Source organism: Canis aureus, chromosome 7, assembly GCF_053574225.1.
Source record: "Canis aureus isolate CA01 chromosome 7, VMU_Caureus_v.1.0, whole genome shotgun sequence".
NCBI lineage: Eukaryota > Metazoa > Chordata > Mammalia > Carnivora > Canidae > Canis > Canis aureus.
In genome coordinates this window covers 24,054,785-24,073,940 of record NC_135617.1, presented here as the reverse complement: position 1 = coordinate 24,073,940, position 19,156 = coordinate 24,054,785, and the positions used below count along the sequence as shown (strand labels likewise).

Genomic DNA, 19,156 nt, shown 5'->3' with positions numbered 1-19,156 from the left:
AGCTGGGTTTTTCTAAGGGGACCCTGAACCCTTATGTGTCAAGGGCTTTACATACATTATCTCCTTTAATCCGGGCCACCCCTGACCGTAGGGATTACTATCCCCATTTTACAAACCTGCAAACAGAGGTTCAGAGAGGGCCTGGGACTTGCCCGAAGGTCACCCCTACTGCCTCAGGAACCTAAGAGGAGATCTGGAAAGGGAGACAAAGGAAAAGGGAAGCCGGCTTGCCCAGGTCTGCTTTGGCCAGAGCCCACTGGCTGAAATGCACTGGGCCTCAGTTTCCAGAATCCACAAGGGGGACATTGGCCCCACGTCTCACACATTCTGCTGTTCTCACCCCACTCCCTGCCTGGTCAGAACAGATGGCTGGCTCCTTTCCTGGCCTCCCTGTGGCATTTCTCCAGTCCCTGGAAGGGACAGCCACCAGCCTCACCACCCCTCTCTGACTCCAAAGCAGCAAAGCCCCTTTGGGGACAGGTCTCCGAGGGGACTTATAGTAAGTTAAATTGTTGCTGCACTGAAAGGCAGGCGGCCTTCAAAACCCCAAATTCCCAGCTAATCACAGGGTGGCCAAGCAGGGGAGCCATTCTGTGTCCAGCCTCTCCGGGCTGGCTCATATTGTAGGAAAAGCAATATGGCAGCAGCAGGGCAGGTGGACTCTGGCCGTAAACAGCGTAGCCCTCAGCAGCACTCTAGTCAGCACCCTTCTCTGCTCACTTCTCTCCTTGGGAACACGAGTAATTCTGGAAGCCGAATTGGGTTTATCTGACCAGGAGTGGGATAATCAGGGCCCCAAGGGAGGGCTGTGCCTGAGAGAACAGGACTGAGCAACAGCAGCCCATCCCCAAGGACCAGGCCCCACCTCGGCCAAGGCAAGTGCTCAGTCCTACCTCCAAAGGCGGGCCTCATGGAGAAATCGTGGTCCTCCACTCTGAGAAGTGGCTGAGGCTTTCCCTTGCGGATTTTGGTCACATCAAGGTTCTTCTTATATAGGTGACTGCAAAGACAAAGTAAGAGACATTTTCCAATGGCCCACAGAGGCCTTTGGGGAGATTACTCCCTGCAGGATTTACCTGTTAGGCATCTTTTCTCCATCTGCTGAAGGCTACACCCTCACACCTCCCCAGGTCCTCACAGGCAGGTCCTAAGGACCAAACCCTTCCAGAGCCTTCCTAAGGTAAGTTATGATCGAATGACAGCAGTTGGGTTGAATGGTGCAGGATTATTTTTTTTTAAGATTTTTTTATTTATTCATGAGAGACACGGGAAGAGGGAGAAGCAGGCTCCATGTAGGGAGCCTGACGTGGGACTTGATCCCGGGTCTCCAGGATCAGGCCCTGGGCCGAAGGCAGATGCTCAACCACTGAGCCACCCAGGTGTCCCGGATTATAATTTTTAAAAATCTTTTATTTATTTATTCATGAGAGACACAGAAAGAGAGGCAGAGACACAGGCAGAGGGAGAAGCAGACTTCCCATGCGGAGCCTGATGCAGGACTTGATCCCAGGACCCTGGGATCACGTCTTGAGCCAGAGGCAGACGCTCAACCACTGAGCCACGCAGGTGTCCCTAATTTTTTTTTTCTTTTTAAATGTTTCTCTTATGTTACTGCAATATTGATTTTGTAATAAATAAAATTCTGAGACAAATACAGTAGACAAATACAGTTTTAAAATGCCGGTCCTAGTCAGACCTGATGCTCCTTACATCAGCCCAGTTAGGAGCTGTCTACAGAATCCACCCTAGTGCAGAGCCTCAATCCCAAGGAGAACAGACAAGGTACAGCCAAGGGGGATCAACACCCCAGCTGGGGACAGGGTTGCTCTGGCCACTGAGCCAGGTGGTGGAAGGTGGAGCCAGCCACGGACTGCAGACCCTGGTCCACTCTCCTTCCCTAACCCAGATGACAAAGGAGTCCCTCTCTATTCTCTCTCATCCACACTCACTCTTTCTAGATCATCTTTATGTTTTTTTTTTCTCACCACAACCCACATAATCCTAAAGCAGTAAAATCCAAAAATATATATATATTTTAAAGATTTTATTTATTTATTCATGAGAGACACAGAGAGAGAGACAGGCAGAGGGAGAAGCAGGCTCCATGCACCAGGAGCCCGACGTGGGACTCGATCCAGGGTCTCCAGGATCGCGCCCTGGGCCAAAGACAGGCACCAAACCGCTGTGCCACCCAGGGATCCCGGAAACAAAGAGGTTTTGTGTTGAATGTTGTTCGTTTATATATACACCCCGATTTTACTCTGTATTTTAATCACCCTTCTTTTTTTTTTTTTTTCCAGAGAAACAGACCTATTTCCTGTTTAAACTCTGTAAGAGGGAAGTAATATGTTTCCTCTCTTGAGAGCCTGTTCTTTGAGACACCTTTCTGTGCAATCCTCCTTAGCTTTCATTCTCTGTCAGCTCTGCTCAGATGGTGTAATTTGATGGGAGGTCTAAAGTTGTGCTGATCAAAAGAGTAGCCACTGGCTATTTCTGGCTATTTAAGTCAATTAAAATTAAATTTAAATTAATAAAGTCAATAATACAAAATAATATCAATTTTATTTAATTATACAGGCCGTACTAATGTGCTTAATAGCCACATGAGGCTAGTGGCTACTGTATTGGATAGCGCAGATCTATAGCATTTCCACAGTCTCAAAAAGTTTTATTATGCAGTGCTGGTCTAGAGGTTGGTCTGCCCTCCACTCCCCTCCCCATCCAGGTTAAACCCTATAACCTGGGTTTCCCACCTTACAGCACTACCTTTAGAGCCACCTGGAGCTCCAGACCTCCCAACTATTTTCTCCCTCTTCCAGCAAGGGCTTTGGTCCCAACTATTTCTCTTCCTCTTCATTCAACTTCCTCCCATCAACCTTAGGGATGTCCATATGGACAGCCATCCTACACTCTGGTCACACAATTCCTCAATTCCTAGACTCAAAACCATTTGCTAACCACATTTCTGTGGAGAACCTACTCTGTCCAGATTCTGTACAAGTCATGTGGAGGACATGAACTCACTGCCCTCACGGGGCTAAATACCTAGTTGGGGAGATAGACAATAAACAAGCGGACAGATAAATAACATAACTTCAGAAAGTGCCAAGTGCCATATCAATGTAATAAAGCAGGATAAGGAGTAAGAGGGAGATGGATTGGGGTGGAAGGTGGTCAGGAAAGCCACCTGCGACCTAGAGGGGCTGAGGGGCAGAGCAAGTCATAAGAAGATCTGGAAAAAGTACACTCTGAAAGAGGGAATAGCAAGTACAAATGTCCTAGGGTGAGTCTGGCTTGTGTGAGAGCCAGTAAGACAACCAGTGAATTGGAGGACAGCAAGGAGAAGGAAAGCAGTAAGGAAGGAGGTGGGAGATAAGACCAGAGACAAGATCATGAGACCCTCACAGGTATAATTCTGAGAAGAAACCCATGAAATTCTGAGCAGGGGAGTCACAAGGACTGGCTTAGGACCTAAGAAGATCCTCTGGCCACTGTGTAGAGAAGACTGAAGAGAGCGGAGTAGACATGGGAAACCATTAGGAGACTTGCTGAAAACATGGCACCTGGATCAGGGCGGTAGGGGAGGTAGATGCAGAGAAGTGATCAGATCTGAGAAAGGCAGAGAAGTCTTGATGATGGATTAGGGTATGAGGGAAGAGAGAGCCAAAGATGACCCTGGTTTATAACTTGAGCACCTGGGTAAATGGTGGGGGCATTCCCGAGATGGTAGGTGACATGTTTGTGGTGACAAGGGGTGCATCTCATTCTTAGCCATCTGGATTTTGAGGTGCCTGTAAGATATCCAGATAGAAGGTGAATACAGGGCTGGGGCAACTTGGGAGCAGGAGCAGTAGTAGTATTTCACTTCTTTTAGCCTTGCAGTTTCTTAGAGGCCGGGGGCTTGGCAGAGGTGCCTGACCCTCCTCCCAGAGCCCTTGACCTCTGCCCTCAAAACCCTCACCCCAGCTTCCTCAGCATCTCCCTTTCCAAGGGCTCCCTCTTGTCAGCTTCCCAACTGGATTCAAGTCTCTCCTCCCTTGAACCAAAACTCAGCAAAATGTCTAGACTGCACATCCTCACACAAAATTTACTGAAAAATGGTAATGGTAATTATATTTGTCTTTAAGCTTGTTCTTTAAAAAAAAAAGGTCTTCTGTCTCCTAATAAATCCATAATCTTCCCAGAGAGCTGAGTGCCCCGTGCTGCTGCCACATCCTGACTCCCAAGAACTTCTTGCCCCACTTGTATGCCTGACCCGAGGCATTGAAGCTACTCTTGCTGGACGCTGGTTTCTCTGCACCACAGAGGACCAGGCCTCTGCTAGAAACCTGGTCTTTCAGGACCAGGCACTGGGTTGTCCTCCTGTATCACCTGAGAGCTCATTCTCAATCTCCATTGCCGCCCCCCTGCCCTCAGCCCATCCCTTATATGCTAATATCCCCAGGGCCCCATCCCAGCCTCCCTCTCTTCTCCCTTTACCCCTCTTTGGCAGGCTGGCCTATGTCTGTGGATTCAGTGGTCATTAACATGTTGATGATTCTTCAATCTGTACCCTCTGGTCTAGACCTTTTATCCAACTGCCCAACTGATGATACCCCAATGGATATCCTATAGGCGTTTAAACTCAGCACACCTACACTTTGGTTTGGGACATGCTGCATTTGAGGTGGTCTAGGCTGAAGGATGGGTGGGCATCCAGTAAAAGGGGAAGGGAAGGAAGAGGCACAGAGACAGACCAAGTGAGTCTGCAAGGGCATGCGGGGACCAGGCCAGGCAAAGCCCTGAAGATCATGTTAAGAATTCTGTTTTTATCTGAAGGCAATGGGAAAACACTGAAGGTGTTAAGCAGTTGGAGGAAGAAGCCATGATCAGAGTTGCTTTTAGACAAGCCCTTTGGAGAGAAGTCCAACGTAATGTCTTCCTCCCAGTTAGCTGGAATATGGAACCCAAGTCCAATTCCCTTGAAGCATGGTGGTCACTGTCACGGTGCCTCCATGGAGCTTCCCCTTTTGGTCGTGGTCTCTGTCCCAAGCCTGGCTCCAGAAGGCAGGAGGTACCAGGCCCAGTTCCCTGCTCAGCAACTTCATGACAGGCCATATTTGACACCCCAGCAAAGACACCCTGGAGAGGCAGAGGCAGAGCTCGACCTGAGGGCTTAGCAGATCACAGACATTAAATTGTGAGTGCAGCCCTGTGGCTCTGCCTCCTGGGAAGCAAATCCCTGCTGGCTAGCAGTTTCCATATCCATTTAGAGGGGAGGATTAGGGAGCGGAAGTCCCAGAATTCCAGCACCCCAGCAGGACAGAGAGGATTGAAATGTCTGTGCCATTAATGAGGGCCTAGAAGTGTTTTGTTGATTTTTTTTTTTTTTTAAGGAACCAGTTATTTGATAACTCAAGGCACTAATGTCCCCAGCCTTGGGCTATTTGTGTGAGCCAGATGCACTCAATTTATCCTTCCAGTGCCCAGATGCCTTGGCCCAAAGCCTCCAGACTCCCCAGACTCTCTGAGTCCCACCTCAGTGAGGGGAAGCCAGGACCTCCATGAGACCTCAGACCAGCGTTGGGTGGAGAGAGAGGAAAAATGTGCTCACTACACCTTTGAGAGGCAGGGCTAGTGCTACCATGTTGAGGTCTATTTGAGCAGTCATACTGATCATGCCCTTATGAATCTCCCTTTCTCTGTGCGGGACCTGAGCTGTGGTTACCCCATCATCCCAGTGGGGAAAGCCTCACAACCAGCCCTTTTCAGTTGGAGAAACAAGATTCAGAAAGATTGGGAAAGGGGATGCCTGGGTGGCTCAGTGGTTGAGCCCTGCCTTCGGCTCAAGGCGTGATCCCGGGGTCCAGGAATTGAATCCTGCAGCTGGCTCCCCACAGGAAGCCTGTTTCTCCCTCTGCCTATGTCTCTGCCTCTCTCTGTGTCTCTCATGAATAAATAAAATCTTTAAAGAAAAAAAAAAAGAAATATTGGGAAACATGGCCATGGCCAGGGGAGCAACAGAATCAGGACCTGAACCTGGTTTCCCTGACTTCCTGGCACCATGTCCCTCCCCAGGCCCCTGAGAAGGTGAGGATCACTGGGCAGCAGGAAAGCAAAGCTGCTCCTGAGCCCAGAACAACTTGAGACACGATGCGGACCAGAAGAAGGATGGCCAGAGGGAGGGCAGCAAACGGGAGAGGAAATATGGAAGGGGCCCCCCGGGCTCTGGGACCAGAGGGAACCAGAAAGTGTTATCCTGGACCCCCAGAGCCCAGAGCTAAGTTCCCTCTCAGATCTCCAGGGAGAAGGGCCTCTCTTGCTGGAAAGAAGTTGTGTGCTCAGGAGGCCAAGTTAGGAGGCAGGCAGGAAGGAGTAGGAATAAAGCTGGGAGGCTGAAAGGCAAGGAGAACAGAACAAATCAGACGGCTAAGTGAAAACGGTTCAAGTGGCAACAGTTCAATAAAGGGGAACAGAAGGGTGGGGAAATTGGAAGCAGTTTTTTTTTTTAAAGATTTATTTATTCATAAGAAACAGAGAGAGAGAGATGGGGGGCAGAGGCACAGGCAGAGGGAGAAACAGGCTCCATGCAAGGAGCCTGATGTGGGACTCGATCCCGGGTCTCCAGGATCACACCCTGGGCTGCAGGCGGCACTAAACCGCAGCACCACGGGGGCTGCCCTGGAAGCAGCTTTTGAAAAAGCACCCACTGAGCAGAATAATTGTTCTGTGAGGGTGTCTTGGTCAGAGTAATTAATACAGAAGGTATATGGGTTACAAAAGATCCTAACAGAGTGTTTGTGCATGTGTGTGTGTGTGTGTTTGTGTGACTGTATACGTGAGTGTGACCATATAATTTACATGTGAAGGGATGGCTGTGTGTGTGAGACCATGTGTGGGGCGTGCATGTGTGTGGCGTGACTATGTGAAATCCTATATATGGTGTGTGTGTGTATGACCGTGTGGAGGGGGTAGGGGGGACAGCATTTCAAAGAAAAGAAGCTCCCCTACAGAGATGCAGTGCTCTAAAAGTCAGGTCATTTTATTCCTGTTTATTCTATAGCTTAACTCTTCTGTGTCAATGATGAAAGTAATTGTTTAGTCAGATCCTTGGCTGAAATTTTTCACAGGCAGACACAGCTTCATGATTGCCTGAGCGTGTACATGCCCTGGTGGACTTAGAAAGGCCTAGAATCATGTTCCCTGATGTGACATTTTCTCTGTCCTCTTTCCCAGCCTCTCCCTTCAATAATTATTTTATATTTGTTGAATGTATATGTTTACCTTTTCTTCCATTTTAACATATCCTGGGATGGAGTTCAAGAAACTGTGGTCACCCCTAAGGGTCAGATTCAGTCTGTCCCCAAGCTCGGGCAGGTGTCTGGGAATGACTGTGGGTCTTCTGAGGAGTGACACAGGTATGAGAGCCCAGGCTGCCGAGGAGGATCCCTGAGGATCCCTGAGGATCCCTGAGGGGCTCGTGCTGAACCCTAGCACTGTTCTCGGGGTACAGACAAGTCCATATAACGCTATTCCTCCAGGTGTGGAGGCCGAGAAAATTAAGGCCATTCCACTTTAAGTTCAGCGTTAGCACAGGTACAGCCATCCCAGGCCCCTGTGAATAAGAGCTGAACTTTACCTTACTTCAGTTACAGGAAGAAAACAGCTAGAAAGCCCCATATTAGAATAAGAACAGAGCTCAATGCCCTGGAAGGCCCCATATCAAAATGTAAACAGAACTTGAGAAATTCCTCCCCCCCTTCTGGAGATCCCCTAGACCAGCCTATGAAAACTAAGCTGAAACCCACCTCGGGGTCCAAGTCCCTGCTCTGCTGTGTCGGGTACACTTGGACCCAAGCTCGAGCTTGTAAATAAACCCTCGTGTGTTTGCATCGGTGTCGGCTCCTGGGTGGTTTCTCGGATTCGCGATCTTGGGCACAACACAGGCTGAGTACATCAGGGAGCCTGCGTTCTAGCCCCTGGGGGTCACTAACCAGCTGTGTGAGTTACCCATGCCTGCGAGCCGACTTTCCAGCGTCTGTAAAATTGAGATGGTGTTTCCAGTGTGTGCTCTGTAAAATAGGAATCCCACAAGAGTCCCCAAAAAGTGGGGTTTTCTGAGAAACTGCATAATTTATTTTCCTTTTCCAAATTCAGAGTGTCTGCATAATAAAGGTTCTAGAAGCTGCACTATAAAGACATCTGTTTAAAATGGTGCAAACCAGAGTTTCCCAAGTTCCTTTGACCTGGAAACCCCTTTCTCATACAACACCTAGTCACATTTACAGTCTTAAAGCTCAGAAGAATTACCAGATCAAATGACCCCTGAGGTTCCTTCCAATTTACCAGCCCGTAATTCTGGCAACGTAACCAGGATGAGGCTTCCAGATCAGTGCGTCTTCCCTGTATCCTGGACAAATTTCATCTGTTTGCTTTCTGCATAGTTAGCATTAGGCCCTGTAGAGCGTGTAGCTCCCCCAGAGCAGCGGCCTCCTAAGACACTCCATGCGGACGCAGAAAGTAGAGATTGTAACTCTTACTGATAGTCTTTATCTAAAAATAAGGACCCGATCAGGTTTTACTTCTGTATACATATGTACAACAGCACAATGCATATCAGTGAATATATGGGAGGTACGGTTTCAAAAAATTGTCACCGAGAGCGGTGCCTGATTATAAATAAAAACCAGTGACCTAGAAAATGTGCCTCAGTGTATTACTGCTCACAGTCATTAGTTCACACATGATGAGTAGAATGGGAACAGATGTGTAACATCTCACACATGCTGTTTACATCTCAGCTGCTTACTCTTTTCTCCGTGCTGAACAGTTGTTCAACGTCGGGCCTGGAGTATCGCACTTCGTACATCGGTTCAAACACACTTAATAAGGAACTTTGATTTGTAATGTCACGATCTTTTAATGCAAACTCTGCACCTAACCAGTATCTTGGAAACGTTTCCGTCACATGGTGCCAATGGCAGTTGCTGTGTCCACACATGTATTTCTGATAACCTAGCAAATTTTAAATACCTTCTTTTTTTTTTTTTCTTTTTTTCTTTCTTTCTTTTTCAAATACCTTCTTAAGATTGAAATAGTGAGAGGTGTCTGGGTGGCTCAGCGGTTGGGCATCTGCCTTCAGCTCAGGGAGTGATCCCCGGGGTCCAGGGATCCAGTCTCACATGGGGCTCCCTGCGAGGAGCCTGCCTCTCCCCCTGCCTGTGTCTCTGCCTCTCTCTCTGTGTCTCTCATGAATAAATAAAGTTTTTTTTTTAAAAAAAGATCAAAACAGTGAAAGGAAAATTGATACCATTATAAAGCTGTTCCCAATCAAATAATTTAAAGAAGTCAACTTTCAGTTACATGTTTTTCTTAATAGTTCCAACGAAATTCCTATACACAGTCCCCCCTCCCCTCCGACGTTCCTGAGTGCCGTTACTCAGCAGGCCCCCACCGTCCCTACAGGATGTCATCCTGAGCAACAAAGCAACACAAGCTGAGAAGTACGAGGTGTTTTACCCCCAAAATCTTCAACCACCTGCCTTAAGTCAAAATGCTTGGACAGAACAGATACCAGAACAAAATGTTTGGCCTAGTCTAGCTTTGCTCTCCTGTGCCTGTGACACTAGAGAATATTTGTGCCCTGAGACAGATTGGTGGCCCCATCTACCCATGGCTGGAAAATTGATTCCAGGAGGACAGTGTCACCACTAGCCCTCCTGGGAGCTGTCCCGCTGTGCCCCGGTGCTAGTGGCCTTCCTCGCCTCCCACCCACCACTTTACCTTGGCTTGGGCATTTCCAGCTGCCCTGTCCATCTCTTCCTCTTGGGTTTTCTGCTTTCCACAAGAGCCGTCAGGCAAAACAAGAACAAAATGAGTCTTGTGAAATAAGGCATTCTGTGAACGTCTTTGATGCCACAAGCTGCTCTCCAGTGACCTGCAGCGGGGCTGACCCCCCTGGGCTGAACCATGGATTCAGTCTGTCGCTTTGTGACGGTGCTTCTCCAAGGGGCTGCAAGAGCATGACTGGCCAGATGGATTTTTGCGATTAAATATTTGATAGTGATTCTCGTCCCACCCCACCTCCCACCACAGCTCCCCCACCCCCCTGTGTGACACAGACACCAAGGCTTTGCCCTCCCTGCTGCATAGTGATTGGCCATTAGTCAACAAGTTTGTCCTCCTGTGAAATTCTGCTTCCGCTGAGTCCCAGAGCAGCTTTGACTAAAACTGTTACGTAAAAAAAAAAAAAAAAATTAAACCTTTTGAACATGCCAGCTCTTTGCTGAGAGCATTAATCCTTCCCTCTGGCTGCATAAAACCAGTCTGTCACATCCACTAGGGAGACAGCTTGGATTCTGAGTGGATTTGCAGGGAGGACCTGATGGACAAGCTGAACGCATGAATGTGCTCTGGAAATGCTGAGTAAACACGCAAATAACCCATTTTCACAGGATTGCTTTATTTCTCAATCTAAGAAAGCATGCTTTGCCTATAGCCAAGGATGTTTACTTCCTCCCCAAATCCACATCGTTTTCTCAATGAAAATACATCTTATCAAAGCATAAAGCCCATTTTGATTTTGAAGGAATTTATAAACCAAAGGAGAATTCAGGATTATGTAAACTCTTCTTCCTATCATGAGCATTAGATTAATTTGGATTTTTAATCCTAAAATGTATAATTTCATCATAAATTAGCCTTGATTCCTATCCTGGGATATGGAATCATGAACATTTGAAGTGTAAAGATATATGCGGTTATATTTAATCTACTGAATAGGATAAAATGTTTAAAAACTATTTATTACTTGCCTGCTGTGTCTGAGACGGAGAGGAGTTTAGTGTGGTAGAGACAGAAGGAGGCGAGGTTGGAGTTCAAAGGAGTGGTAGCCAGAAGGGAACAGAATTGGGGTGTATTATGTAAGAAAGACAGAATCAAAAGAAGTTCTTTTGATTCCTCTAAGCAAAGTGGGATGGCATGATCCACTTTATTTTTTTAAGGAATTCCTATCTGGGATCACTTGTATTGGAGAACTTATAATAACAAAGGAGGATGGGGTCCTGCCCTAATGGAAGGAATGGTGGGAGGAGAAGAGGAGGGAAAACAGAAGGATGAGACAGTCAAGTCATTTCTGAAGTAGAAGACATTAGCTGACTGAATAGAGGAGGAGATAGAGAAGACAACAGTGATATCTACAATCTAGTTTGGAGGTAGGACTGGTGAATGGTACCATTTACCGATACCCATTAGAGGTGGACAAGTGTGGTGGGGAGATGACATAGATTTCGACTTGTGGAATTTGAGGGATTGTGGGACTTCGAGATGCCAAACAGGCCGCTGGAGTATAAAGAAGCCTGGAGCTCAGGAGAAAGATCTGAACTGGAGAAATAGATTAGGAGCCGTCAGTGTATGGTAGTAGTCTAACCACAGGAAAGGGTGAGATCTTCCAGGAAAATAGAAGTCCCAGTGAAGTGTAGAATCCTTGGGAATTTCTACTTTAAGATTTTATTATTCATTAATCTCTATACCCAATGTGGGGCTCAAACCCACAACCTCGAGATCAAGAATTGCATGCTCTACTGATTGAGCCAGTCAAATGCACTGGAATCTTCACTTCTAATGGATGGATGGGAAGCCCAAACAAAAGCGTAGAAGAACTAGCAAAGATATTGACTATGAAAACCAAAGGAGTTTCTGGAAGGGGGTAGTCAACAGTGTTGTGAAGAAGTGAGGGCAGGAAACAGGTTCACTGGGTCTGGCAACCAGAACATTGGTCCTAACTTCAGTTAACTGTAGTGTTAGTTGAAAGATGTGGCAGGAAGCCAAATTACAGGAATTAAATAGGAAGTTGGGAGTGGGAATAATTTCAGTATTTGGACTAATTCAGTGGTTTTCCAAACTGGCTGCCTCTCAGAATTATCCAGATAATTTGTTTGAAAGTCCTATTAAAGTTCTTTTCCATAGATTTTGTTCAAAAGCTCACACGTTTCCTCTCTTCCATTTGAAACGGGCTTATAAAGGACTGGCTAGAAGCCTAGAACTATTTATGGATATTGTTAGTTTTCAAGAAATATTTGTTTTGGGATGCCTGGATGGCTCAGTTGGTTAAGTGTCGCACTCTTGGTCTCAGCTCAGGTCATGATCTCAAAGGTCATGAGATGGAGCCCTGCATCAGGCTCCACACTTAGTGGGGAGTCTTTTTTTTTTTTTTTTTTTTTTTTCATGAGAGACACAGAGAGAGAGGCAAAGACACAGGCGGAGGGAGAAGCAGGCTCCATGCAGGGAGCCCGGTGCGGGACTCGATCCCAGGACTCCAGGATCACGCCCCAGGCCAAAGGCAGGCACTAAACCACTAGCCACCCAGCTATCCCCTTAGTGGGGAGTCTACTGGAGATTCTCTTCTTCTCCCCTTGCCCCTGCCCTCCCCTTCTCTAACAAATAAATATTTTTTTAAAAAGAAAAGAAAGAAATACTTGTTTTTTTGCATCCTGGAACCTATCAATTTTTTCTTGAAATCCTTATTTTCAGTAGATCAATTATTGTAATGATGGTATGGAGAAAAACTCAGTTGGAGGTAAGTATAAATTTTTAAGTAATGGCTTTATTGAAGTATTGGTCACAGACATAAATTTCCCTTTATTTTTCAAAGATTTTATTCATTTATTTGAGAGAGAGAGAGCATGAGTGGGAGGAGGAGCAGAGAGAGAGGGAAAAGTAGATATACCCCACTGAGCCAGGAGCCTGACCCAAGGCTCCATCCCAGGACTCTGAGATTATGACCTGAGCCCAAGGCAGGTCCTTAACCGACTGAGCCACTCAGGTGTCCCAATTTTTATTCCTCTAAACTGTGGTTTTTAGTAGTCAGTGTGTGTAACCATCACAGTATCTAATTTTAGAACATTTTCATCTTCCACCAAAGAAACCTCCTACCCATTAGCAATCACTCCCCCTTCACTTCCCTTCAACCCCTGGCAATCACCAACCTACTTTGTGTCCTATGGATTTGCGTACTGTGGGTATTTCATGTAAATGGAATCATACACAATTTAGCCTTGTGTGTCTGGTTTCACTGGACTTGATTATTTTTTCTTTTTTCTTTTTTTTTTTTTCTGGCATGATGTTTTCAAGACTCATCCCTGTTGTAGTATGTATTATAACTTCATTCCTCTTTATTGCCAAGTAACATTCCATTGTATAGACAGAACACATCTTGTTTATCTTCAGTCAATGAGCATTTGAGCTTCCAGTACATAATACTGCTATGAATACTTGTGTATAAGTTTGTGTAACTATGTCTGCATTTCTCTTGGCAATACACCTGGGACTGGAATGATGAGGTCATATGGTAACTCCTTGCTTAATTTTTTGAGGAACTATCAGTTTTTTTTTCTTTTTTTAAGATTTTATTTATTTATTCATGAGAGACACAGAGAAAGAGAGAGAGGCAGAGACACAGGCAGAGGGAGAAGCAGGCTCCATGCAGGGAGCCCACCATGGGACTCGATCCCAGGTCTCCAGGATCACGCCCTGGGCTGAAAGCAGTGCTAAATCACTGAGCCACCCGGGCTGCCCGAACTATCAGTTTTTCAAAGTGGCTGCCCCACTCTACATTTCCACCAGGAATGGATGAGAATTCCAACTTCTCCACATCCTCACCAACACTTAACTGTTTTATTCTAGCCATCACAGTGGATGTGAAGTATCTTACTGTACTTTTGATGTGCATTTCCCTAATGACTAATGATGTTGGAGCATCTTTTCATGTTTCCGGGTCATCTGTGTGTCTATAATCCCTTTGCTGTTTTTAAATGTTTATCTTTTTTATTATTGAGAAATGATTCTCTAGATATTGATATAGATCTCTTATCAGATATATTATCTGCAAATATTTTCTCCCATTCAGTGTTGTCTTTTCACTTTATTAATGATGTTCTTTGAAACACAAAGGGTTTATTTTGATAAAGCATAATTTATCTACTTCTTTTCTTGATTACTTGTGCTTTTAGTCTTGTGTCTAAGAAATTACTGCCTCATTCATGGTCACAAAGTTTTAGTATGCTTTCTTCTAACAATTTTATAGTTTTTGTTCTTAACATTAAGGTCTTGGATCCATTTTGAGTTGTTTTGTATATGGTGTGAGGCAGTAGATGTATAATTTTACATTTGTTTATTTCTCTCACAACAGAGGATTGGCCCGTGGCTCAGAGCTGTGGAAAGGTGGCAGTAAGCATTTGCTGTCAGATTAGGCCAGAGAGGTCAGTGGGACTCTAGTTACACACAGCCTTATAAACTACATTAAGGGTGTGAGCTTAAGAGATAGAATCAGACCTGCACACTGGAGAAGATGCTGGCAGGGGTGAGGGGAATGATAGGGCAAGACTGGAGACTTGTCCGAGGAGAGGAGGCTCATTAGGGTAACGGCAGGGAGCATAAAGAGAAGTGGAAGACGTGAGAGAATATTTAAGGAGGCAAAATGGATTGAAGATCGAATAATATAAAGAATACAACTTTTGGTCAAAGCACGGTATGAATAAAGTCACTGGTTTTATTGAGCAGCTCAAACTAGTTCTGAAGGCAACTGTTCAAGAGGCGTTCCAAACAGCTTCTGAGCAATGTACACCCTCCCACAAGGCTTAAACAGTACACACGTTAATGTATACATTAGTCTTTAAGAGTCAGGTTCACTAAATGCAGTCATTTCATATACTTAATTGCAAATGATGCAACAGTATAGGCTTTTCAGTACTTTAGCCTAGATTTCTGCTCAAGTAAGTCCAAATGTGTGAGGTTTGCTTGTTTACAGATTCTGGTCTATAAAAATGGGAGGTCTCAAGATACCAGAAGGTTTATTCATAGCCAAAAGTAACAAAAAGATTTCTTATTCTCCTGAAATAAGAAATATTACATTTCCATAGTCAAAATGATAAACAATTTTAAAGGTTTTTTTTAAAAAACTTCATTGAGAATTTTGATGAAATTCATTTATTTCAGTAGAATAAAACAAATAAGCAGCATGAACATGTAAAGTGCTACATAAAAGCCCCACAATACATAAATTTTTAAAGGTTTCATCGGCTTAAACAGTTACAGGTGAAACAGACATTATATATTTTTTTCAAGCATGCTATTTTAACTACCTTGATATGTAGTCATGTGCTTTGTTGGTCAAAGAAAAAGCCATGAATTACCTAAATCTGAGGATTGGGGGAAGGAGTCCTAAGCCTTTACCAACCAGATCACACGTATCTGGTTTTGCCCTTACGCTGTAATTAAAGGGATAAACTAGGGCTTTAAAAAATAACAGTTTTCTGAAGTCTCTTCAGGTGGCGTTCAAGTAAGAATAGCCCCAAAGATCACTTTTGCTCATCAACTCCAGGATGGGAATCAGATTGACCACTTAAGGATTTTTAGGTAGCATATGTAAGCTGAAAGGGAAAGAGCAAAAAGTATGCCACTTTCAGGTATGTGTATCAAGTGCTTAAAAAATGCCAACACAAACAAGTGGCCTGTCAGCTGATAGGTGTGAGACGAGAAGCAAATCAGATAGAGAAGGACCTGCGCAATGCAAAATCTTCTCGGCTTAATCAATCTTAAAGTATTGGTACACCCCACGCATACATGTAACAAGATCACAGAGATCCAGAGGCTGGCTCAAGTTTGAGAGGAAGTGGAGGGAAGATTGTTCCTAGCACACGATTAATCTCAGCAGAGGTTGAGAGCAAGGGGACTTTTTCTCAGGTGATGATGTTATTTGGTCTTCCCAGGTGGGTCAATGCCCTCTCCCTAGGAGGAACCAATATCTCTAATATTTTGTGTTCCAAACCAAAACTTCAGAATGTGCTTTCTCATGGGCAATAAAGTTATAAAATGGTAACCTATAATTTTCCTGACATAGGAGGTCTTCATAAAGTCCTTGAGCTTTTTTTTAAGACTTTATCAACTTTGTAGATATAACAGAAACAATCTGTTAACACTTTTAAAATGCTAATTTATTAAAGCTTAAGACAATTATGTGTTATATAATAGTATACAGTATGTTCTTTATTTTAGAGGTGGACATAAAGGAAAAACGGCTATCAGATGAACATAGAAATTGTGTCTGATAATTAACAGAACCAAAGTCCATAGCAGCAGTAAAAATTAAATTTGCCTTTAATATAATTTTACAAATTGTTTCTATCTTGCCCATAATTTCGGTTAGTTAAATCTACATTAAGGACTTTATGAACACCATCCTCCAAAGTACTTGAGACACATTATGGACTAACTTTTTGGACTTGTCTAGAACCTGAATGCCATTTATAACAGTTGTAAAAGAAAAAAATAATAACCCACAAATGCACTTTTAGAACATAACCTATTTGAAAGCAGGGGGACTGTCTGTATTTAAAAATTAACTCTTCATTAACAAATACACTTGAGTGCCCTCAATGCGGCTACTGAATATGGTGAAGGCAATGTTTTTCTGTGATTCTATGTTCTCACCAGGCATTATGATGATAAAATTATCTGCTACAATCCGTGGAGCTAGTTCGCACTACATTATATATATTGATTTTGCACTGAAAATTATTTCTTGGGCTTTGATTAGGTGGACAATTCTAAGTAAAGGTTTTTCTAATTTCTATCACTGTTACTTGGGCCCTGAGCTTTTCTATTAAAATGGTACATGAAATATTTCAACATTATGCATTATTCCTAGAATAATTAAATTTATAGTGATTACAAAGCTAGGCATATAATACCTTCAAAAGATATACAATTCAAAGCAGAGCAAACATTAAAATCTGAAGATCCTTCCGTTTGACTTCTGGAAGAAAATCAAGTGATTTCCCGGCTTGGACCCTTCTTTCCTTAAAAAAAGCTCTATGGAGGACTGTTTCCTTTGTTTTTGAATCTTGTGTGCATTTGGGAGAGAAGGGGATAACAGCATATCAAAGTGGTTACAAAGCATTATTCCCTCCAAGTAACATCCAGTAACAAAGATGTAATCTCTCCTCATAAATGTCTGACTGAAATAATTACTTTCACTGAACAACATTTAGGACACAAAGTCACAGAATGGGCATCCCAGTCTATCTCCTATGAATGACATTCTCAGCAAGCTATTTGAAGAGCTCTACTTTCCCTTTTCAATTCTTATCCCTAGATCATTCTACATAAGTAGAAACAGAGTACTCAATAAATGATATTGAGTAACTAGTAATACTCACTGGAACTTAAAACACCTTCTTTAATCCAAAATTTTCAAAGGGTTATACAGAAAAGTATCACAAATTTACATAAAAAGAAGTTGAGGCATGAGAAACAATAAGTTATTTCTCTGTAAAGCAGGTCATATGGTGAGACAAGGGACTTTGACTTTCTAGTCCCTTAAACTAAGCAGACACAGTCTGAAAGTCTAGCTATATTGATACTGAATTTATAAGGATCAAAAAAGGAATGAAGGGTAAATACAAAATAATATTTTTGTAAACAATTCTTAGATTATACCCAATGCAGAATGTTTAATGAAGCAGCTGAGTCACAGCTCTTAAGACACAAAACAATATTATAACTCAAAGTCAAATATGTACTCATTGGCCAGATATATTCGTCGGAATATAAGAGCTGCCAATGCCAAAGTCAAGATGACAATCAGAACAGCAGATCCTCCATGATCAGTGTGGTTGTCTCTTGGCTGCTGGCCCTGGATCACATCTGGGGAAGTAGACGACCTTCTTTGACTCTGCTGCTGGGCTCGGCGTTGTCGAGGGCTCATGGAGGTATTCTTAACTACAGGCTGAGCAGGTCGTTGAAGGGATGCTGCTGGGGGGTTCTGGGCTCCATACTAGGAAATTTTAGGAAATCTTGTTTGAAATTGGCAAAGAAAACTTGTATATATGGAAGTTACAAGAATACACAAAACCTCAGAGCACTAAAATATGACTATGGGCAAAACAACCAAGAATGATCTGAAGGCTGAAACTAATTACCCTCCTGAACAAGCCAACAACACAATTTATTCTGAATACTCATCAGGTAGAGGAGGACTTTATCAGCAACAAATAGGATGAGAACAGAGGTTGGCCATGTGCTCTACAGATGGCTTTCTACCCTCCTGTAGCTACAACTCCAGCAATATATGTTAAGCATCTGGGCATCTTACTTTCTTACAGGAGAGCTAAGAAGGGAAGCAATCTGATTTCTTTTCGGCTTGAAAATTTGCCAGACTAAATGGCAAAAAGTTTTAACTCTCAACAGCTTGCCTTTCATGAACCAGGTCTCTTCCAACGTTATCTGACTACATCCACATGCTTCCACCAACAATCATACAGCATAGGGAATAATTTCAAACCATACTTTCTTCACAGCAGTACTGTTATAAAAATCAGATGTTTTCAAGCCAAGTTTGTCTTTTCTCATAACTCCTGCAAAGTGAATTGAGCACAAGTCTAGAATAATTCTTTACTGTGTATTTGAATTATGTTACCTTATGCATATAAAGCATACTTTGGCACAGTAGCGGGCCCTACAAAGCACAAGATATCAATTGTTTTCTGTCCTTTCAATGACTACTGGGCCTAGCATAATTACAGTGTGATACGAAGTGATTCAAAAATCTTAAATATGGTATATAGATAAGAAAGCTCTACAAAATATAAATTCCATTTTATTTATATAGATACCTTAACTCTACCTCTAATAACCCAGTGGCCTTTAATTCTTTTATTGAAAACTTTATATTGGTTATATTAGTACCAATAGCCTTTCAAATAAAAAATAAGAATGCATGTCTTTTTCAGGATAACTTTAAAAACTGAGTAAATAAAAAATATTTTTAAAACTTTCCATTAGAGAAGATTTCAAATAGAAGAAAAAAATCAATAATGTACTTTTTAAAAAGCATAAGAGGATGAGCTTTGTTCTGGCAACAGCTATAAACATTAGGGAAGAAACTGCTGATCTAAGTTACCTACAGAAGAAAGTACATTTTAAATCTGACATTCATTTCAACATTACAAGGTGTGAATAATCTGAGTTTCTTAAAATTGTCTTTTGGAAGCACTCGAATGTAGTGACCCATAACACAGAGACAGAAAAGGAACTAAGAGGTCTTACACTGTCGCAGGCATCATATTATCTTAATAAGCACTCATTGGGTTGAGCTGAGTTATAGTGGCTGATACAGCAA

General features: G+C 43.4%; 2 protein-coding genes across 2 annotated transcripts in view; both read right to left on the bottom strand.

Annotated features, from left to right (window-relative positions):
• GABRR2 (gamma-aminobutyric acid type A receptor subunit rho2) overlaps window positions 1-10,032 on the bottom strand; it is a 48,367-nt gene extending 38,335 nt beyond the window's left edge. Inside the window, exons 1-2 of the mRNA XM_077903090.1 lie at window positions 9,763-10,032; window positions 894-1,000 (exon numbers count right to left, since the gene is read on the bottom strand). Coding sequence (XP_077759216.1) covers window positions 894-1,000; window positions 9,763-9,950 — 295 coding nt within the window. The 5' untranslated portion in view covers window positions 9,951-10,032. The remainder of the gene's footprint in view (window positions 1-893; window positions 1,001-9,762) is intronic.
• A 4,470-nt stretch (window positions 10,033-14,502) lies between these two features.
• The window catches only part of UBE2J1 (ubiquitin conjugating enzyme E2 J1), a 29,039-nt gene continuing 24,385 nt past the window's right edge, over window positions 14,503-19,156 (bottom strand). Inside the window, exon 8 of the mRNA XM_077903089.1 lies at window positions 14,503-17,812. Coding sequence (XP_077759215.1) covers window positions 17,534-17,812 — 279 coding nt within the window. The 3' untranslated portion in view covers window positions 14,503-17,533. The remainder of the gene's footprint in view (window positions 17,813-19,156) is intronic.